At 40.8% G+C, this 23,081-nt stretch overlaps 2 protein-coding genes across 2 annotated transcripts in view; both read right to left on the reverse strand.

Annotated features, from left to right (window-relative positions):
- Positions 1 to 3,329: 3,329 nt before the first annotated feature.
- On the reverse strand, positions 3,330 to 23,055 carry LOC143803855 (uncharacterized). The gene is made up of 10 exons (XM_077281620.1): positions 16,982 to 23,055; positions 12,179 to 12,550; positions 11,932 to 12,030; positions 11,682 to 11,722; positions 9,240 to 9,368; positions 7,954 to 8,439; positions 7,588 to 7,716; positions 5,051 to 5,105; positions 4,101 to 4,224; positions 3,330 to 3,787 (listed from the first exon to the last, which is right to left on the reverse strand). Exons 1-10 carry the CDS (start codon positions 22,857 to 22,859, stop codon positions 3,616 to 3,618), a joined length of 7,485 nt encoding a protein of 2,494 aa, XP_077137735.1. The 5' UTR covers positions 22,860 to 23,055; the 3' UTR covers positions 3,330 to 3,615.
- The window catches only part of LOC143803856 (mucin-2-like), a 117,881-nt gene continuing 117,771 nt past the window's right edge, over positions 22,972 to 23,081 (reverse strand). Inside the window, exon 30 of the mRNA XM_077281621.1 lies at positions 22,972 to 23,043. Within this exon, the coding sequence (XP_077137736.1) occupies positions 22,972 to 23,043 (72 nt within the window). The remainder of the gene's footprint in view (positions 23,044 to 23,081) is intronic.

Here is a 23,081-nt window from a genome sequence, read left to right on the forward strand (position 1 = left end):
AAGTGAGAAAAATTAGGTATAAATTAATTTTATGGGATCAAATAACTAACAATTATCATGTGTATATGTATTCACCCCTTTTTCTATTAAACACCTAAAAATTTCTGGTGCAAGCAATTACCTTCATAAGTCACATGCTTAGTGAAAGGAAGTCCACCTGTGTGCAATCTAAGTGTTACATAGTATATACACTTTACCTTTTCTGAAAGACCACAAAGGCTGCATCACAAGTAAGAGGCAGCAATAACCAAACACCATTATGACCAAAGAGATCTCCAAGCAAGTCATGTACAAAGTCGTTGAGAAAATAAGTCACGGTTAGGTTATGAAAAAAAAATCCCAATCTCTCATGATCCCCCGAAGCACCATCAAATCCATTATCATCAAATGGAAAGAATATATTATCACAACAAATCTGCCAAGAGATGACCGCCCACCAAAATTCTCAGCCCGGGCAAGGAGGGCATTAATCAGAGAGGCATAAAGGAGACCAAAGGTAACGCTGAAGGAGCTGCAGAGTTCTCAATCAGGGACTGGAGTATCTGTCCATACAATCACAATAGGCTGTACACTCCATTGAGGTGACCTTTATGGAATAGTCGGCAGAAAAAAGCCTTTACTTGCACACAAAAAATGTAAAGCTCATTTTGAGTTTGCCAAAAGACATGTGGGAGACTCCCCAAATGTATGGAGGAAGGTGCTGTGGTCAGATGAGACCAAAATTGAACCAAAATTGAATAAGGTAAATGCTATGTCTGGCGCCAAACCAACACAGCTCATCACCCCAAGAACACCAACCCCACAATGAAACATGATGGGGATGTTTTTTGGCAGCAGAAACAGGGAAAATGGTCAAGTCAAGGTGAAGATGGATGGTGCAAACTACAGGGATATTCTTTGGCAAAAGCAAAATGTGTTTCAGTCTGTCAGTGATTTCAGACTGGGACGGAGGTTCACCTTCCAACAAGACAATGAAACAAAGCATACCGCTAAAGCAACAATTGAGTGGTTTAAGGGGAAATGTGTCAATGCTTTGGAGTGGTCTAGTCAAATTATCCAATTGAGAATATGTGGTCGCACTTGAAGATTGCTGTTCACCAAAGGAAACCATCTGACTTGAAGGAGCTGGAGCAGCTTTGCCTTGAGCAATTTCCAAAAATACCAGTGGCCAGATGTGGAAAGCTCATAGAGACTTAGCCAAAGTGACTTTCAGCTGTAATTGCCCCAAAAGGAGGCTCTACAAAGTACTGACTTTAATGAAGTGAATAGTTATCTACACTGAAGTTTTGCGTTATTTTGTCTTATTTGTTGTTTGCTTCACAATAAAAATACAACCAAATGTTCACAGTTGTAGGCATGTTCTTAACATGTACTGATGCAAATCCTAAAAAAAACAGTGAAACTCCAGGTTATGAGGTAGCAAAACACAAAAAATACTAAGGGGGGTGAATGCTTTTGCAAGCTACCATATATCCACTTTCTCTCCAAGTTCTTATCTTATCACATTGGTGGATCTGCATCAACCTATTTCAACAAGCTAATATATGGTTTTTGACTGTCACAAACACATCAAGTTAGCAACTCCTGTTTTTTATTATTTCCCTTCATTCATCAGTAGTATTTGTCATCCCTTTTGTGGATCTTCTAGTGGACCAAATTATCCTGCAATTCGTACTAGGCTGGTTTCACACTTGCGTTTTTATCTGCATGCGTTTTTTAAAAAAACGCATGTGTGAAAAACGCATGTAAACGCGGTAAAACGCATGCGTTTTTTAGACGCATGCGTTTTTATAGAAAAACACAAGAAAACACAAGAAAACACAAGAAAACACAAGAAAAAACAAGAAAACCCTAACCCTAACCCTACCCCTAACCCTAACCCTAAACGTGACTGAAATACGTGGCACTGAAATACGTGCAACTGAAATACGTGGTACTTAAATACGTGGCACTTAAATACGTGGCACGTGGCACTTAAATACGTGGCACGTGGCACTTAAATACGTGGCACGTGGCACTTAAATACGTGGCACGTGGCACTTAAATATGTGGTACTTAAATATGTGGCACTTAAATACGTGGCACGTGGCACTTTAATACATGGCACGTGGCACTTTAATACGTGGCACGTGGCACTTAAATACGTGGCACGTGGCACTTAAATACGTGGCACGTGGCACTTAAATATGTGGCACGTGGCACTTAAATATGTGGCACATGGCACTTAAATACGTGGCACGTGGCATACGTGGCACTGAAATACGTGATACGTGGCACTTAATTACGTGGCAATATGACTGTCAGAAAATGTTCATTAAACGGTTAGGGGTGAGGTTAGGGGTAGATTAGGGTTAGGGTTTGGATCCCTTTATCACCTTGATGGTGGTGGGTGGCTTTTCAGTGTGTTTTCTGGTTTTTTTCTATAAAAACGCAAGCGTTTTTAGCGCAAACAAACGCATGTGCTTAAAAACGCATGCGTTTACATAGACAGCAATGCATTTTTTTGCCGCGAAAAAACGCATGCGTTTTTTCGCGGCAAAAAAACGCGCAAGAAAATACTGCAGGTAGCATTTTTGAAAATGAACGCATGCAGACAAAAAACGCATGCGTTTGAAAACGCGACCAAATGCATGTGCAAAAAAACGCATGCGTTTTCAATGTTAAATATAGGGGGAAAAAACGCATGCGTTTTTTGTGCAAAAAACGCTGCAGACAAAAACGCAAGTGTGAAACCAGCCTTATAATGACATTTCAGACAATGTTTAGATTTTGGATGGGCACAGCATTAATGGATGATAGTTAGTAAACTGAATAATTTTTACGATAGTTCAAGAATCCGGTTAAAAAAAATGTATTGTACTTTTTAGGTTGGGTTACTATGTCTATATATTTGCTGAAATATATAAAATGTTCTCTTTTGCTGAAGGAATTGTTCACTTTGGACAGTCTCTATTTTGTAATGTACCATATAATTGGCTGATCAGATGGTTTCCACTTGCAGGAACATCACGCAATTAGCTATAATACCTGAGAGATTGGGAAGCAAGTGTTCATTTTCACTGCATTGCCCCCGATGGGGAAATGTAGTATTACATATTCCACACTGAAATTGAAGAGGTTTCAGTATAAGGCATTGATATTCATTGTCCTCCAAAGCATAGGGTATGTAAGAAGGTTTTTATTTGTGAACCAGGCCATAACCTTAAATTAATCAAGTAGATATAAATGCTTTTTTACTCTAGAGTTTATTACTGTCTATAATAACAATTAAAAAGTATCAACATTTGGAGACATTCTCTAAACATTTATTCTTATTAACACGTCAGTGGTTAATGCAATGGCTAGTAGAGTCCTTCTCTTTGTAAAACATTGACTAAAAATTATACTACAGGTAAAGTTGGGTTATCATCCTGATCATAGACTTTTCTTATTGCAGTAACTTTAAGTTATTCTAAATTAAAGTCTAATACTACAAGTTACACTAAGAATCTATGATATAAACTACGAGATAAATATTTAGTGAAAGCCACAATCACCTAGTTATATAGACAGGTTACAGTTATGCAAATCATGTTGCTTTAGCTTTTCAGTTGTCTTAGAGTGAATTTCTGATTATTACACGGAAGGTTTGCAAAATGCTCCGACACATCCACAACTGACCACGTCGGTGTAGGCATAGCTCTTGTAAGTTCCATCTTTACACAACAGTTGGACAGTCTTATCCTGTACTTCCAGCTCTGAACAGCAAGAACATTGATGATTCATTGCTTTTAGTCCCATGGAATATCTAGAAGGACACAGAGACATCAGAACTGTAGATAGATAGATAGACAGATAGATAGATAGATAGATAGATAGATAGATAGATAGATAGATAGATAGATAGATAGATAGATAGATATGGGATAGATAGATATGGGATAGATAGATAGATAGATAGATAGATAGATAGATAGATAGATAGATAGATAGATAGATAGAATCATTCTGAATGTCAAGGTTACCAAAAACCTCAGCTAGGGAAGATTTATAAATAGGATTAATTTGGGACCCCCCACCTCCTTTCCCACTCTGAAGATTTGTATCTATAAAATACGTACATAGAAGATCCCATGCATGGCCCTCCGCAGTATGTAAGTTCCACAAGCAGCTCACAATCTTCATCCTTCAAGACTGTCTCATTCTTTCGAGCACTGCAGTCTGCCACTACAGTGGTGACATTTACTAGTGACAATTTAAATATTTTACATTAAATTACATTTATATTGAATGTAACAAAGAACTTCTAATTATAGGAACAGTATATTGGAAAAATGTACAGAATAATTATTTTACTAAATATCTCACATAGTTACATACATAGTTATTACGGATACAAAAAGAAACATATCCATGAAGTTTAACAGAGGTATTGGAAAGAACTAAGGGAAGGGGCACATGCAGTACTAGAATGTTTCATCCGGACTACTTGCATAAATAGATAAGTCATTTCTGTGATCGTGTCCTTAAGATAGGTCATCAATGTCTGATTGGTCGGGGTTTGATCCCCGACACCTCTGTCGATCAGCTGTTACAGGTGTCTGTGACGGCAGCCAGAAGTACTCACTTGCAAAGCTTGTCATCTTCTGATAAACGCCACCGCAGAGTACTACACATTCGCCTTCTGTTGATTTGAATAGGGGACAGATGTGTAGTACCAAGCCTTGGCCACTAGCAGAAGACGGAGCAAGTGAGTACTTCCAGCCTGGAGCCACTGCCACCACCGATAACAGCTGATCAGTGAGGCGTCGGACCCTGACAGATCAGACATTGATGACCTATCCTTAGGATAGGTCATCATCAATACTAAAGTAGTAAACATTTTGACTGATGATTGATCTCTCTCCTACAAGTCTTCTATATCTACAATTATGCTGTTAGTAGTCATTTACTGTCAGTAGAGGTATTTACAATACTGTGGTTTATACATTTTTTAAAATTTCCATTTATTTTCATTTTTTATACTAATAAATAATAATCCTACATTCATAAACAAATAAAGGCTTCTTACCTTGCTTAGGAGTACATGTCTGACAGCAACCGTCAGCTTCAAATTTAATAGTACCCTGAAAAAGAAAGGTTGCAGATGGTAAAATGTAAACTGCAGTTTTTTGGCCTGTGTACGACATTTCGGTCCCAAGCGTGTCAAAAGCTCAAGAAAGGTCCACACTTGGGACCAATTTTTTCATGTATTTTTTACTTGTTTTATATATATACTGTATATATATATATATATATATATATATATATATATATATATATATATATAGTACAGACCAAAAGTTTGGACACATCTTCTCATTTAAAGATTTTTCTGTATTTTCATGACTATGAAAATTGTACATTCGCACTGAAGGCATCAAAACTATGAATTAACACATGTGGAATTATATACTTAACAAAAAAGTGTGAAACAACTGAAATTATGTCTTATATTCTAGGTTCTTCAAAGTAGCCACCCTTTGCTTTGATGACTGCTTTGTACACTCTTGGCATTCTCTTCAAGAGGCTTCAAGAGGTAGTCACCGGGAATGGTCTTCCAACAATCTTGAAGGAGTTCCCAGAGATGCTTAGCACTTGTTGGCCCTTTTGCCTTCACTCTGCGGTCCCGCTCACCCCAAACCATCTCGATTGAGTTCAGGTCTGGTGACTTTGGAGGCCAGGTCATCTGGCGTAGCACCCCATCACTCTCCTTCTTGGTCAAATAGCCCTTACACCGCCTGGAGGTGTGTTTGGGGTCATTGTCCTATTGAAAAATAAATGATGGTCCAACTAAACGCAAACCGGATGGAATAGCATGCCGCTGCAAGAATGCTGTGGTAGCCATGCTGGTTCAGTATGCCTTCAATTTTTACTAAATCCCCAACGGTGTCACCAGCAAAGCACCCCCACACCATCACACCTCCTCCTCCATGCTTCACGGTGGGAACCAGGCATGTAGAGTCCATCCGTTCACCTTTTCTGCGTCGCACAAAGACACGGTGGTTGGAACCAAAGATCTCAAATTTGGACTTATCAGACCAAAGCACAGATTTCAACTGGTCTAATGTCCATTCCTTGTGTTATTTAGCCCAAACAAGTCTCTTCTACTTGTTGCCTGTCCTTAGCAGTGGTTTCCTAGCAGCTATTTTACCATGAAGACCTGCTGCACAAAGTCTCCTCTTAACAGTTGTTGTAGAGATGTGTCTGCTGCTAGAACTCTGTGTGGCATTGACCTGGTCTCTAATCTGAGCTGCTGTTAACCTGCGATTTCTGAGGCTGGTGACTCGGATAAACTTATCCTCAGAAGCAGAGGTGACTCTTGGTCTTCCTTTCCTGGGGCGGTCCTCATGTGAGCCAGTTTCTTTGTAGCGCTTGATGGTTTTTGCCACTGCACTTGGGGACACTTTCAAAGTTTTCCCAATTTTTCGGACTGACTGACCTTAATTTCTTAAAGTAATGATGGCCACTCGTTTTTCTTTACTTAGCTGCTTTTTTCTTGCCATAATACAAATTCTAACAGTCTATTCAGTAGGACTATCAGCTGTGTATCCACCAGTCTTCTGCACAACACAACTGATGGTCCCAACCCCATTTATGAGGCAAGAAATCCCACTTATTAAACCTGACAAGGCAGACCGGTGAAGTGAAAACCATTCCCAGTGACTACCTCTTGAAGCTCATCAGGAGAATGCCAAGAGTGTGCAAAGCAGTCATCAAAGCAAAAGGTGGCTACTTTGAAGAACCTAGAATATAAGACATAATTTCAGCTGTTTCACACTTTTTTGTTAAGTATATAATTCCACATGTGTTATTTCATAGTTTTGATGCCTTCAGTGTGAATATACAATTGGGTGGCTCTGGAGGGGGCAGGACATGTCAAGCTATTTTTCCATTAAAATGACAGAAAGCTATTTACTCCCTTTAGGTTAAGTTTCAATTGCATAAATTTTACAATGTCAGCATAGAGTATGAGATGCAAAGAAATCTCATGAACATGATACGAAATATATCTGCAGCATTAGTTAATAGGAGCTGATTTGAGATCAGCAGGATGGAGGTCCACAGTGCAGATGCTTCTTGGGAATGTAGGCTTAAAAATTAACCATTTGTGTCTGTAATTTCACTAGTCTGGCTCCTGCACAAAATATTTTTTTTCTGTTTTTATAACAGAAATGGAATTAGTATGCTGATTTTCATCTGTAGCCATAGGTGATAAAATGTTTTCTAAATTAAAGTAAAACCTTCTGCACACCTACCGACGTAGTGATAGGCCCTGTATGGTCATGTGAGCAGTCGGCATTTACTTCTGCAATGCTGAAATACTATCTATACTATGATTTAAAAAGCTTTTACAAATTAGCTCTCAGTCATTAGTCTTTTTGTAGATTCTGCTTACATACTGTATATAAAGAAGCACATACAATCCGTATATTGATGATCTACTATCTCTAGCTAATGGGGAGACTAATGGACTGGAACAACTTTAGTGTGTTTCTTGATTGTGCTACTGCAATACTATAAAAATCAGGATACATACTGAAAACAAAAACAAAAAAATAACTATACCTGTTCACAATGAGCTAAATCCAGTGTCTGGCAGAATTTCTGCACTTTTGTCAACACAGGCACACCATTTTCCTCATTGCACTCATAGTAGACGCAGCTGTTGTTTGGTACATGAAATATAGCTCCAATCTGTGAAATAAAGAGGCGCACACTGTAACACAATGTCTTAACATTTATCAAATTTCTATTTATCAAAGTTAAATGATATCTTCACACGAACCATGCCCCATACCCCCTAAAAATAATTTCACATAATGTAAACAAATATAGAAATTTTATGGTTATTTCTAAAAATATTATTTTAATTTGAGAGCTTATTTTTCTATTAGAGTATTATATATATATTGTTTTATTGCGTTTACTTACTGGAATATTAACAGTGGTGCCATCAGCTGAGATCACTGGTGTGTTGCTGGATGAACCACTTGGTGATCCACTAGATGAGCCACTTGATTCTGATGTTGATCCACTTGTTGATCCACTCAAATTGTTATTTGAACCACTTGTTGAGTTAATTGATGATGCACCTGATGAAGCACTTGTTGAGCCAATTGTTGTGTTACTTGGTGAAACACCCAATGATCCATTTGTTGAGTCACTTGGTAAGCCACTTGCTGAGCCACCTGTAGAGCTGGTTGAGGAGCCACTTGCTGAGCCTCCTGAAGAGCTGGTTGAGGAGCCACTTGCCGAGCCTCCTGTAGAGCTGCCTGAGGAGCCACTTGCTGAGCCTCCTGAAGAGCTGGTTGAGGAGCCACTTGTTGATCCCATACTAGTACTGCTTATGGCCATAGTGCATTGTAGTGGAATACATTCTCCACAGCATTCTCCAACTCGAGCTTTATATGTGTATCCCTACATTGAAATAAGATTTACTACAGAACTTCAAATATTACAAACTATTTTCAAATATATTAAATACTAATTATGCCAATTTGCAACTAATATAATGCATAAGCTAACATTTAAACTACAATGAAGTAAAGTATGCATCTCAAGGCAAGATTTAGTAAATGTAAAATTGCAGTTACAAATACTGTGCTGTTTGAAATCATATATTTCTTGCATAAACTTAGGACTTTAATGTACTCTCGAATGGTCATGCCTCTCAAAATGTATTTTAGGCTAGCACAATTCTGTGTATATGAAGACCACCATTGGTTTCTCAATGCATGGCTCAAGGGTCCTGCATAGTTCCGGGTTTGTAAAAACTTTCCACTATGACTATGGGGCATTACAGGCCTGCAATTATTTTCTCAGATAATCGGATCGCAGTCACCCATCCATGTCTGTGGGTGCGAGTGAAACATCTCGTCATGCGAAAGAATCGGATCACAGTAAAATGACATTCGGCACAAACTATGAAAGAGTTTGAGCAGAGCGTCATTAGCATGATCGGCCCCCGATTCTCTTGTGTGAGACAATATATGTAGTGTGAGCGAACCCTAATTCTCAATCTTGGAGGCCACCTTTTTGATCTTTTTGTGCTCTTATGCGTTGTATAGTCGACATTTCTACAAATATTCATTTGTTTAGGTTTAAAGAAGATGTCTCATCATAAATATTGTTTCCACTTGCACTTTTGTTGCAATGAACTGTTTGTTATTCGGCTCCTGAGAACATGGTAACACCCTTGAGTAAGGCAATGTACTTACACTCTGACAATTTGCCTGACAATTGATCGGCTGGCAGTCAACGGCATAAAACTGGGAATTGCTGTCCATGTTATAAGAACATGTGCATTTCTGGCAGGAACCCTTTGGTTGTGGAATAAGTGAGCCACGCTGAGGAAAGAAAACATTATATCAGTCTACTGTTTAGCAGAAAAGACTAGTATGTATCCTAATTATTATAATATACAGTTGATTCTTACATATTGTGGAATTTTATATATAAGGGAAGTAGTCTTTCATTTGACTCATCAGTATATTATTCTCAAACAATTTTAATACAAAAAGCTGAAAAGGTGCTGAAGACCCTACCGCTTACAGATAATGATCGAATAGAGATCCAAAAGTCTATTGAATTAAAAGAAGGGGGGCATTTAGACATTTAGAGGCCTCATAGATCAATGAACTGCTAAGGCTCTTTAATCCTGCTTTCGAACAATGAACAATACCATTTCTTCTGTTAATCACAAAAAACAACTACCTGAGATATCAACCCTCAAAGTAAGTGACAACTTTTATGATATTCACCAGCAAAATGATGCACATGTATGTCAGAGCTGAGTTCACCATGTGTAGAGTGAAATCTGGAGCTGATTTCTTTCCACATACACTTTATTCCGGCTATATTATAAAGCCAGAAACAGTTTTTAACAGCATTAACTGGAGTTAAGCTCTGATCTCTGCTGTTAACCATTTACATGCTGCAGTCAATCTCTGACAGCAGCAAATGATTGGAGCTATTGCAAGTGTGCGTGCAGCGGCTTCCATTGCCCCCCTCCCGTAATGTGATCACAGGGCACTGATGGGTTACCATGGCAGCCAGGGGGAATGATAAAGGCCCTTATTGCTGACATCTTGCCCCCCGTGAAGCAATTTTCATTATATACTGCAATACTGTGGTATTGCAGTATTTAGAATAACTGATTAGATGATCACATGTTCAAGGGCTTTAAGAGGAGTAAAAAAAAAACTAAGAAAAAAATAACAAAAGTTTTTAGAAAAATAAAATATAGATAAGAAAATACAAAAAGTGGCATCACACTCTATTAACGATAAAGAAATAATGAAAAAAACGCATACTTGGTAAGGCTGGCTAAAAGTCCAGTCTAAAATTTTAATTTGTCTATTGACGGAGATTTTCTCAGAAAATTCGGTTTGGAGACCCAAGAGCTTAATAAACATAAGTTGTAAAAAAAAAAATCCTTATAATCAGCACATCGTGAGTAACCAAATGTGTGCATGCACAGAAACCTCTTGGGCCTTCAGTGCGAGTTGTGGTGATAAAAGTGCAATGAGGACAAGACTGGTGATGGGGAGGACCAGATGGGTAAGGTGTAGTGATAAGCGAGTACACTCATTGCTCGGGTTTCCCCAAGCACGCCCGGGTGATCTCTGAGTATTTATGACTCCTCGGAGATTTAGTTTTCATCGTGGCAGCTGAATGATTTGCGGCTACTAGACAGCTTGATTACATGTGGGGATTCCCTAGCAACCAGGCAACCCCCACATGTACTTATGCTGGCTAACAGATGTAAATCATTCAGCTGCAGCGATGAAAACTAAATCTCTGAACACTAACAAATACTCGGAAGTCACCCGAGCATGCTCGGGAAAACCCGCAACGAGTATACTCGCTCATCACTAGTAAGGTGATAAGGATTTTTTTCATTTTTTAACCTTTTGATGGTCCTGGATCCACTCGGAAAAAAATGCCAAAAAATCCACATTTTGACAGATTTTTGAAAAACTCAAGCAGAGTTCAATTCCACTCGACATTCGGTTATCTTTATGTGTAACGCAAGAAGGTCCACGACAGTAAATTAAAAAGATAAAATATACTAATAAATAATATAGCAATAGATGAATAAATATGTAAAGAATATAAATATTAACAAAGTGAATACTACAGAAAAAAACAAGGAGGGATGCCAAAGGAAGATAAGGGGTGTGAAGCAGCCCCACACATATCAATACAAATGTGACTTCCTTATAGGCAAGTACGGTATCAAAGTAAGAACATTGACTCGAAGAATCATGTATCTTGGTCATTTTTACCATACAATAAATATCCTACAACAAAACAAACAAAAAAATTGTGGAATTATACTTTTTTCACAATTTCATTCCACTTGGAATATTCTTCCTGTTTTTTGGTACATTGTGTGGCAAAATGGATGGTGTCATTCAAAACTACAACTCATCCCGCAAAAACAAGCCTTTATACGGCTATATAGATTAAAAATTAGAAAAGTTATGGTTCTTGGGTTTATAAATACATCTTGTTTTTGACTTATCTTTTCAATTTCAGTTTGTATTATAGGTAAACATGATGGAGGATAGATAGATAGATAGATAGATAGATAGATAGATAGATAGATAGATAGATAGATAGATAGATAGATAGATACTGAAAAACAGAATTCTTACCTGGTATATCTCATTTTCCACCACACAGACAGATTCAGGTACTGTAAAAAAGCATACTAGTTATTTCATGCTTTAGTAAACTTACATAGGACTAAAATTTGTCCATTTCAAATATTCACAATAATTAAGACCCCCCAAAACTGCAACTATGTTTCATAGTTATATGATTTTGAATAATATTTCATTATTTGATGCTTATAGCTTCTAAATTGGCACTACCAAGGTTTCCAACTACATAAATCATTCTTACCACAAGTGATGTTCGGACAGCAGGCACCTGGGGGAGTAAAGGTAGCCACTTTGAAGCCTGGGTCACATTTGGGCATTTGACACTGACAGATTCCACATGCTGCGAGAAAAAAAGTTAAACTTTTAAACAATGCAAAAATCCTAAAAATATATATTGCATTTATTTAAGTAATGTTTTACAAATTATTTATGATATATTATATGGTAGTGCCTATTATAGTTTGAGAAAATTCAAGAATTACACATACGTGTGGTGCTGGAAACATTTGGAGTTGTTGATGGAGTTGTAGTATGTATGATTGTTGACAGGGTGGATTCAGTTGGTGATGATATGGTTGATGTGATTTCTGTGGACACTGGGGTTGTAGAAGTTCCAGTTACTGTTGATGATGGTGTTGAAGTTGTTTTCGACAATGTAAAGGGAGTGGATTTGATGGCTGTGGTTGATGATATTGTAGTTGTTCCTGTAGTAGTTGAAGTTGATGAAATACCGGAAGTTGATGTTGGACCACCAGTTGTAGTTGAACATGGTCCAGTATGTCTATCTGTGACGCACACAGAATTGCAGATTGCGTAATATTCACAGCCATCAGCGTCTGCGGTTCTATAGATGAATTCACCTGTAATATAGGCCAATATGATTTATAATCAGATCTTATGAGTAAAAATATATCATAGTTTATTTAGTAATGGATTTATAAGACATATAACTGTAAAAACAATTGTCATGAACTCAACTAATCAACTAATAGAATTATTCACGTAAATTTCTGTATTAATTTCTAAATCTTAGAAACAGCAATGGTAAAAGTCAATATCAACTATTTAACGAGCCTTGCTAGCCTCTGCCCCCTGCTCTGATGGTGCTTCAGTTCAGGTAGGAGACAGAGGTAGTGACAGTGACCGCAGCCTCTTCCCAATACTATGATGATGCTTCATTTCAGGTAGGAGACAGAGGTTGTGACAGTGACCGCAGCCTCTTCCCAATGCTCTGATGATGCTTCATTTTAGGTAGGAGACAGAGGTTGTGACAGTGACCGCAGCCTCTTCCCAATACTATGATGATGCATCATTTCTGGGAGAAGACAGAGGTTGTGACAGTGACCGCAGCCTCTTCCCAATACTATGATGATGCTTCATATCAGGTAGGAGACACAGATTGGGACAGTGACCACAGCCTCTTCCCAATGCTATGATGATGCATCATTTCTGGGAGAAGACAGAGGTTGTGACAGTGACCACAGCCTCTTCCCAATGCTATGATGATGCTTCATTTCAGGTAGGAGACAGAGGTTGTGACAGTGACCGCAGCCTCTTCCCAATACTATGATGATGCTTCATTTCAGGTAGGAGACACAGATTGGGACAGTGACCACAGCCTCTTCCCAATGCTATGATGATGCTTCATTTCAGGTAGGAGACAGAGGTTGTGACAGTGACCGCAGCCTCTTCCCAATACTATGATGATGCATAGTTTCTGGGAGGAGACAGAGGTTGTGACAGTGACCGCAGCCTCTTCCCAATGCTCTGATGATGCTTCATTTTAGGTAGGAGACAGAGGTTGTGACAGTGACCGCAGCCTCTTCCCAATACTATGATGATGCATCATTTCTGGGAGAAGACAGAGGTTGTGACAGTGACCGCAGCCTCTTCCCAATACTATGATGATGCTTCATATCAGGTAGGAGACACAGATTGGGACAGTGACCACAGCCTCTTCCCAATGCTATGATGATGCATCATTTCTGGGAGAAGACAGAGGTTGTGACAGTGACCACAGCCTCTTCCCAATGCTATGATGATGCTTCATTTCAGGTAGGAGACAGAGGTTGTGACAGTGACCGCAGCCTCTTCCCAATACTATGATGATGCTTCATTTCAGGTAGGAGACACAGATTGGGACAGTGACCACAGCCTCTTCCCAATGCTATGATGATGCTTCATTTTAGGTAGGAGACAGAGGTTGTGACAGTCACCGCAGCCTCTTCCCAATGCTCTGATGATGCTTCATTTCAGGTAAGAGACAGAGGTTGTGACAGTGACCGCAGCCTCTTCCCAATGCTATGATGATGCTTCATTTCAGGTAGGAGACAGAGGTTGTGATTTAGAATGGAATTTAGTCTGACTTCAGACCACCCAGTTAAGACTGGCATGGCACACACCAGTATTAATGAAGCGCATAATGACTTGATTCATTAAGTGATGTTTAATGAATCAGATGCATCTGATACCAAGCGTGTGCCTTTAACAGAAATGTAGAGCATCCAGGGGCTGGCATAAATTTCTTAAGTAAGTTATGCCAGAAGAGTGGTATAACTCAGGGTGAAATTGATGGGCGGGTTTGACAATGCCCAGTTACACCCATGTGCCGCCCTTACCACGCCCACATTGGTATAACTGGCTGGGATTGGCGTGTCACAAAATTTCTTGAATAAACACTTTACTTTATCGCCACTATATCTTTAACTTTACAAACTTGATTTTCTGTAATAAAGCTGAAAAAAAAAATTTAGGCAGAGTTGCTAAACGCCTTCATTAAAGTTTTTTTCTTTATTTTGTGATCAATTCAAACCTATTGTAGTGTCACCCACGCGCCCAGACTGGTTGGCACGGGCGTGCGGGGGTGTGGCCCCACTGTGCCACAGACCAGACTACCCTAGAAGGGGCGTAACTAAGTAGCTTCCTTTGTATTCGCTGGAGCCTCTGATAGTGAGGTCAGGCTTGTGCAATAGGAAGCTACCAGGTACCACTCCAGGGGGGTGTCTGGCTGTGGCTGCTGATCCCACCAGGGAACGGAACATAGACAGGCAAGCGGGCATGGCTGGCACTCTGGCAGACAGGTGGGCATGGCTGGGACACAGGCAGGCAGACGGGTACAACAGAGACACTGGCAGGCGGGCACGGCTGGCTCTCGGGTAGGCAGGCAGGTACAGCTGGCTCTCTGGCAGGACAGGTGGACAAGACTGGAACACTGGAAGAAACGGTCTGCAGGCAGGTATGTAAAACAGGTAGGAACCTGTTCAGACAGGAGGACTTAAGAATGACTTAAGAATAGGTAGAGAAAGACCGCAAGAGCAGATGCAGAGCCGAAAGCACAGGAGCTAGAGCCAAGAACAGAAATGTAGGAGGCGGAGCCAAGAACAGGAGGTGGAGCCAAGCACAGAAACGCAGGAGGCAAAGCCAAGCACAAAAACGCAGGAGGCGGAGCCAAGCGCGGAAACGCATGAGGTGGAGCCAAGAGCTGGAGGCGGAGCCAAGTGCAGAAACGCAGGAGGCGGAACCAAGAGCTGGAGAGGAGCCAAGTGCAGAAACGCAGGAGGCAGAGCCAAGTGCAGAAATGCAGGAGGTGGAGTCAAAAGCTGGAGGCGGAGCCAAGTGTAGAAACAAAGGAGGCGGAGCCAAGAGGGGGAGAAGTAGAAATGCAAGGAGCGGAGCCAGGTAGAACCGCAAGGAGCAGAACAAGGTAGAACCACAAGAAGCAGAGCCACAGAGCGAGAGCTGAGCGGAGCCGCAGAGCAGGGCCACAGTGCAGAACTGAGAGCAGAGCAAAGTCAGAGTACAGAGCAAAGTGCAGAGCAAAGCTACAGAGAGCAGAGCTGAGAGCAAAGCCACAGAGTGCAGAGCTGAGAGCAGAGCAAAGTCAGAGTGCAGAGCAAGACACAGAGTGCAGAGCTGAGAGCAAAACCACAGAGTGCAGAGCAAGGTCACAGAATGCAGAGCAAGGAGCAAAGCAAGGTCGCAGAGAGCGGAGCCAAAAGCAGAGCAAAGCAAGACACAGACTACGCACAGCAGGGAAAGGAAACCAAGGCAGGGATATAAACGGACACAGGAACAGGACTAGGCTAAAACAAAGTCAGGAACAGGACAAGGCACAGAGACATAGACACAAGCCAGGGTACGACACCCCTCTGGGTGGCGGACATAGGCCAGGGTATGAAGCTTCTCTGGGTGGCTATACAAGGACATAGGCCAGGGTACTAAGCCCCACTGGGTGGCTACACAGGACACAGACCAGGGTACAACACCCCCCTGGGTGGCGGACACAAGAGTATCAGAGACAGGGCCTGGCACCTCAGCAGCTAAGAACTGACTGAAGGAGAAAGTTGCACAGGCCCCCACCAATGGGTTGGGATGTCTTAAATACAGGAAGCCTCAAGGCAATTGGCCAGGGACACCTTAGCAACGTGCACACAGACTCAATAAGACACAGGAGTTGCTTGCGCCGCCCCACTATGCACACAGACAGAGCATGCACAGAGCAAACGGCAGACATGAGGCACACAGCATGGAGCTGACAGCAGAGAGAAGTCACAACAAGGCCCAGAGAAGTGAGTTTGAGTGTAATGCAGGTGGGGGATGGGAGGCCATGCAGTGATGCCAGCAGAGTTGTTACAGGTAGTAGATTTGATACATTCACAATTTAATTTAAATTTGTTTATTCCAATAGAATACAGTTTCCTAACTTTTAAAGGGGTTTTCCAAGACTTTGCTTATTTTTTATCCTATTGGACTAAGAACTGGATGCTAGCTCAGAAAGCTGAAGGACAGCTCCTGTCGGCAATTCTGCGGTCTCTCATTATGTCACAGCAAAAAGCAGCAGCTTATCTTCTGATCTCCTCTGTTGATGGGACATTATTGCCCACATCATGCTAATTAACAGCCGGTTCCCCATAGCTAGGCAGCGGGAGCCAGCTGTCAATAAGAATAATGGCAGCACTGGCACACCGTCGACAGAGCAGATCGGAAGAGAAAGAGTTGCTCTGCTGATGTGAGGTCAAATGAGGCTGCAGACTCAACAACAAGAGCAGTCCATTTCTGGACTGAGTGGGTAGAGATTGTTGCCAGGCAGAACAGTCAGGTAGTTGGCAACTACTTGCCTGTCAGTTCTCACAGGGAAAAATAAGCAAAGTCTTAGATAACGCTTTAACTATCTAATTATGCAACTAAGCAAACAAATCTTACATCCTGAAGAGGATTTACTGTACTTTTTTGTTGTGCTTGACATTTTTAGAATGTTACAGTGATTATCTCTTGATTGCACTCTTGCTTACCTGGTGAGAATAACTCATTGTTCACTTTGCAGAAACAGGATGTTGTGCTGGATGTTGAAGATTCTGTGAATGTTGACGATACAGGTGTAGTGGATTCTTTGGTTTTAGAAACGCTAGTTGTTAGTGTCGTGAACCTTGTGGTTGGTGAAGTAGAGGAAGTTAAGACAGTTTTAGTAGGAGTGGGAGAAATTGTAGTTCCAGAGGTTGACGTAACTGTAACAATATGTGAAGAAGTTAGAGTTGTAGAGTATGTGCTAGTAGAGGTTGTCTCACTCAAAGTTACAGTGCTGGAAGAAGATGATGGATTTGTTGAACCAGTGCTAGTTGGTGTGGTTGTTTCTGTTATAGTTCCAGTAGTTGATAATGAAGACCCTGAAGTTGTTAGGAACGTGCTAGAGGGAGTGCCTGTTTCTGTCCAAGTGACTATAGATGTTGCTTGAGAAGAAGAGACAGTGCTAATGGGTGTAGTTGTCTCCTTTATAGTTTTAGTAGTTTTTGGTGGAGTCACTGAAGTTGTTGAAACAGTGCTAGTAGGAGTTGTTTCAGACAAAATGACTGTAGTAGACGTTGAAGTAGTTGATGATGGAGTCACTGAATTTGTTGAGACAGTGCTAGAGGAAGTAGTTGCATCTGTCACAGTTGTAGCAGTTGTTGCGAATGTGCTAGAGGATGTTCCTGTTTCTGTTACAGTGACTATAGATGTTGGATTAGTTGAGAGAGTCCTAGTGGTTGTAGTTGTCTCTGTCACTGTTTTACTAATTGGTGGAGTCAGTGAAGATGTTGAGACAGGGCTGGTGGGAGTTGTTTCAGTCAAAATAAAGGAAGTAGATGTTGAAGTTGTTGAAACATTGGTATAGGGTGTAGCTGTCTCGGATACAGTTTTAGTACTTGATGATGGAGTTACTGAACTTGTTGAGACCATGCTAGAGGGAGTTTCTGTTACAGTGACTATAGAAGTTGTTGGAGTAGATGAGACAGTGCTAGTAGGTGTAGTTGTCTCTGTTTTACTAGTTGTTGGTGGAGTCACTGAAGTTGTTGAGACAATGCTGGTGGGAGCTGTTTCTGTTGAAATGACTGTAGTAGTTGCTGAAGTAGTTGAAGCAGTGCTTGTTTGTGTACTTGTCTCTGACACAGTTTTAGTAGTTGCTGATGGAGTCACTGAAGTTAATGAAACAGTGCTAGAGGGAGTTCCTGTTTCTGTTACAGTGACTTTAGCTGTTATTAGATTAGTTGAGAGAGTGCTAGTGAGTGTAGTTGTCTCTGTCACTGTTTTACTAATTGGTGGAGTCAATGAATTTGTTGAGACAGTGCTGGTGGGAGTTTCTGTTACAGTGACTATAGATGTTATTGGAGTAGATGAGACAGTGCTAGAGAGGGTAGTTGTCTCTGTTACAGATTTAGTGGTTGTTGGGGTAAATGAAGTTGTTGAAACAGTACTGGTGGGAGTTTTTTCTGTCAAAATGATTGTAGTAGATGTTGAAGTAGTTGACGATGGAGTCACTGAAGCTGTTGCGACCGTGCTAGAGGGAGGTCTTGTTTCTGTTACAGTGACTATAGAAGTTGTTGGAGTAGATGAGACAGTGCTAGTGAGTGTAGGTGTCTCTGTTACAGTTTTACTAGTTGTTGGTGAAATCACTGAAGTTGTTGAGACAGTGCTAGTAGGAGCCATTTCTGTCAAAATGACTGTAGTAGTTGCTGAAGCAGTTGAAACACTGGTAGTGGGTGTAGCTGTCTCTGATACAGTTTTAGTAGTTGATGATGGAGTTACTGAAGTTGTTGAGACAGTGCTAGAGGGAGTTCCTGTTTCTGTTACAGTGACTATAGATGTTGTTGGATTAGTTGAGAGAGTGCTAGTGAGTGTTGTCTCTGTCACTGTTTTACTAATTGGTGGAGTCACTGAATTTGTTGAGACAGTGCTGGTGGGAGTTATTTCTGTCACAATGAATGAAGTAGATGATGAAGTTGTTGAAATACTGGTAGTGGGTGTAGCTGTCTCTGATACAGTTTTGGTAGTTGATGATGGAGTTACTGAAGTTGTTGAGGCCATGCTAGAGGGTGTTTCTGTTACAGTAATTATAGATGTTGTTGGTGTAGATGATGCAGTGCTAGTTGTCGTAGTTGTCTCTGTTACAACTTTAGTTGTTCTCGGAGTCAATGAAATTGTTGAGACAGTGCTGGTGGGAGTGATTTCTGTCACATTGCCTGCAGTAGTTGCTGAAGTAGTTGAAACAGTGCTAGTTGGTGTAGTTGTCTCTGACACGGGTTTAGTAGTTGAAGATGGAGTCACTGAAATTGTTGAGACACTGCTGGTAGGAGTTGTTTCTGTCAAAATTAGTGTAGTAGATGTTGAAGTAGTTGATGGTGGAGCCACTGAAGTTATTGCAACTGTCCTAGAGGGAGGTCCTGTTTCTGTTACAGTGACCATAGATGTTGTTGGAGTAGATGAGACAGTGCTAGTGGGTGTAGTTGTCTCTGTTACAGTTTTAGTAGTTGTTAGTGGAGTCACTGAAGTTGTTGAGACAGTGCTGCTGGGAGTTGTTTCTGTCAAAATGATGGTAATAGTTGCTGAAGTAGTTGAAACAGTGCTAGTTGGTGTAGTTTTCTCTGATACAGTTTTAGTAGTTGATGATGGAGTCACTGAAGTTGTTGAGACAATGCTAGAGGGAGTTCCTGTTTCTGTTACAGTGACTATAGATGTTGGAGTAGATGAGACAATGCTAGTGGGTGTAGATGTCTCTGGTACAGTTTTAGTAGTTATTGGTGGAGTCGTGTCTGTTACTATTTTACTAATTGGTGGAGTCACTGAAGATGTTGAGACAGTGCTGGTGGGAGTTATTTTTGTCACAATGAATGAAGTTGATGTTGAAGATGTTGAAACACTGGTAGTGGGTGTAGTTGCTTCTGAAACACTTTTAGTAGTTGATGATGAAATCACTGAAGTTGTTGTACTAGAGGGACTTTCTGTTGCAGTGACTATAGAAGTTGTTGGAAGAGATGAGACAGTGCTTGTGGGTGTAGTTGTCTCTATTATTGAAGCTGTTGAGACGGTGCTGGTGGGAGTTGTTTCTGTCAAAATGACTGTAATAGTTGCTGAAGTAGTTGAAACAGTGCTAGTTGGTGTAGTTATTTCTGACACAGTTTTAGTAGTTGATGATGGAGCCCCTGAAGTTGTTGAGACAGTGCTGGAGGGAGTTCCTGTTTCTGTTACAGTGACTATAGATGTTGGAGTAGATGAGACAGTGCTAGTGGGTGTAGTCATCCCTGTTACAGTTTTAGTAGTTGGTGGAGCCACTGAAGTTTTTGAGACAGTGCTGGTGGGAATTGTTTCTGTTAAAATAACTGTAGTAATTGCTGAAGTAGTTGAAACAGTGCTAGTTGGTGTAGTTGTTTCTGACACCGTTTTGGTAGGTGATGATGGAGTCACTGAAGTTGTTGAGATAGTGCTGTAAGGAGTACCTGTTTCTTGTACAGTGACTATAGATGTTGGAGTAGATGAGACAGTGCTAGTGGGTGTAGTCTTCTCTGTTACAGTTTTAGTAGTTGGTGGAGTCACTGAAGTTTTTGAGACAGTGCTGGTGGGAATTGTTTCTGTTAAAAAAACTGTAGTAGTTGCTGAAGTAGTTGAAACAGTGCTAGTTGGTGTAGTTGTTTCTGACACCGTTTTGGTAGTTGATGATGGAGTCACTGAAGTTGTTGAGATAGTGCTGGAGGGAGTACCTGTTTCTGGTACAGTGACTATAGATGTTGGAGTAGATGAGACAGTGCTAGTGGGTGTAGTCGTCGTCTCTGTTACAGTTTTAGTAGTTGATGGAGTCACTGAAGTTTTTGAGACAGTGCTGGTGGGAGTTTTTTCTCTTAAAATAACTGTAGTAGTTGCTGAAGTAGTTGAAACAGTGCTAGTTGGTGTAGTTGTTTCTGACACCATTTTGGTAGTTGATGATGGAGTCACTGAAGTTGTTGAGACAGTGCTGGAGGGAGTTCCTGTTTCTGTCACAGTGACTATAGATGTTGGATTAGTTGAAAGAGTGCTAGTGGGTGTAGATGTCTCTGGTACAGTTTTAGTAGTTATTGGTGGAGTCGTGTCTGTTACTATTTTACTAATTGGTGGAGTCACTGAAGTTGTTGAGACAGTGCTGGTGGGAGTTATTTCTGTCACAATGAATGAAGTTGATGTTGAAGATGTTGAAACACTGGTAGTGGGTGTAGTTGCTTGTGAAACAGTTTTAGTAGTTGATGATGAAATCACTGAAGATGTTGTACTAGAGGGACTTTCTGTGGCAGTGACTATAGAAGTTGTTGAAATAGATGAGACAGTGCTTGTGGGTGTAGTTGTCTCTATTATTGAAGCTGTTGAGACAGTGCTGGTGGGAGTTCCTGTTTCTGTCACAGTGACTATAGATGTTGGAGTAGATAAGAAAGTGCTATTGGGTGTAGTCATCTCTGTTATAGTTTTAGTAGTTGGTGGAGTCACTGAAGTTTTTGAGACAGTGCTGGTGGGAGTTGTTTCTGTTAAAATAACTGTAGTAGTTGCTGAAGTAGTTGAAACAGTGCTAGTTGGTGTAGTTGTTTCTGACACCGTTTTGGTAGTTGATGATGGAGTCACTGAAGTTGTTGAGATAGTGCTGGAGGGAGTTCCTGTTTCTGGTACAGTGACTATAGATGTTGGAGTAGATGAGACAGTGCTAGTGGGTGTAGTCATCTCTGTTACAGTTTTAGTAGTTGGTGGAGTCACTGAAGTTTTTGAGACAGTGCTGGTGGGAATCGTTTCTGTTAAAATAACTGTAGTAGTTGCTGAAGTAGTTGAAACCGTGCTAGTTGGTGTAGTTGTTTCTGACACCGTTTTGGTAGGTGATGATGGAGTCACTGAAGTTGTTGAGATAGTGCTGTAAGGAGTACCTGTTTCTTGTACAGTGACTATAGATGTTGGAGTAGATGAGACAGTGCTAGTGGGTGTAGTCTTCTCTGTTACAGTTTTAGTAGTTGGTGGAGTCACTGAAGTTTTTGAGACAGTGCTGGTGGGAATTGTTTCTGTTAAAAAAACTGTAGTAGTTGCTGAAGTAGTTGAAACAGTGCTAGTTGGTGTAGTTGTTTCTGACACCGTTTTGGTAGTTGATGATGGAGTCACTGAAGTTGTTGAGATAGTGCTGGAGGGAGTACCTGTTTCTGGTACAGTGACTATAGATGTTGGAGTAGATGAGACAGTGCTAGTGGGTGTAGTCGTCTCTGTTACAGTTTTAGTAGTTGTTAGTGGAGTCACTGAAGTTTTTGAGACAGTGCTGGTGGGAGTTTTTTCTGTTAAAATAACTGTAGTAGTTGCTGAAGTAGTTGAAACAGTGCTAGTTGGTGTAGTTGTTTCTGACACCGTTTTGGTAGTTGATGATGGAGTCACTGAAGTTGTTGAGACAGTGCTGGAGGGAGTACCTGTTTCTGTCACAGTGACTATAGATGTTGGATTAGTTGAAAGAGTGCTAGTGGGTGTAGATGTCTCTGGTACAGTTTTAGTAGTTATTGGTGGAGTCGTGTCTGTTACTATTTTACTAATTGGTGGAGTCACTGAAGTTGTTGAGACAGTGCTGGTGGGAGTTATTTCTGTCACAATGAATGAAGTTGATGTTGAAGATGTTGAAACACTGGTAGTGGGTGTAGTTGCTTGTGAAACAGTTTTAGTAGTTGATGATGAAATCACTGAAGATGTTGTACTAGAGGGACTTTCTGTGGCAGTGACTATAGAAGTTGTTGAAATAGATGAGACAGTGCTTGTGGGTGTAGTTGTCTCTATTATTGAAGCTGTTGAGACAGTGCTGGTGGGAGTTCCTGTTTCTGTCACAGTGACTATAGATGTTGGAGTAGATAAGAAAGTGCTATTGGGTGTAGTCATCTCTGTTATAGTTTTAGTAGTTGGTGGAGTCACTGAAGTTTTTGAGACAGTGCTGGTGGGAGTTGTTTCTGTTAAAATAACTGTAGTAGTTGCTGAAGTAGTTGAAACAGTGCTAGTTGGTGTAGTTGTTTCTGACACCGTTTTGGTAGATGATGATGGAGTCACTGAAGTTGTTGAGACAGTGCTGGAGGGAGTTCCTGTTTCTGTTACAGTGACTATAGA

Source organism: Ranitomeya variabilis, chromosome 2 (assembly GCF_051348905.1).
Source record: "Ranitomeya variabilis isolate aRanVar5 chromosome 2, aRanVar5.hap1, whole genome shotgun sequence".
Taxonomy (NCBI): domain Eukaryota; kingdom Metazoa; phylum Chordata; class Amphibia; order Anura; family Dendrobatidae; genus Ranitomeya; species Ranitomeya variabilis.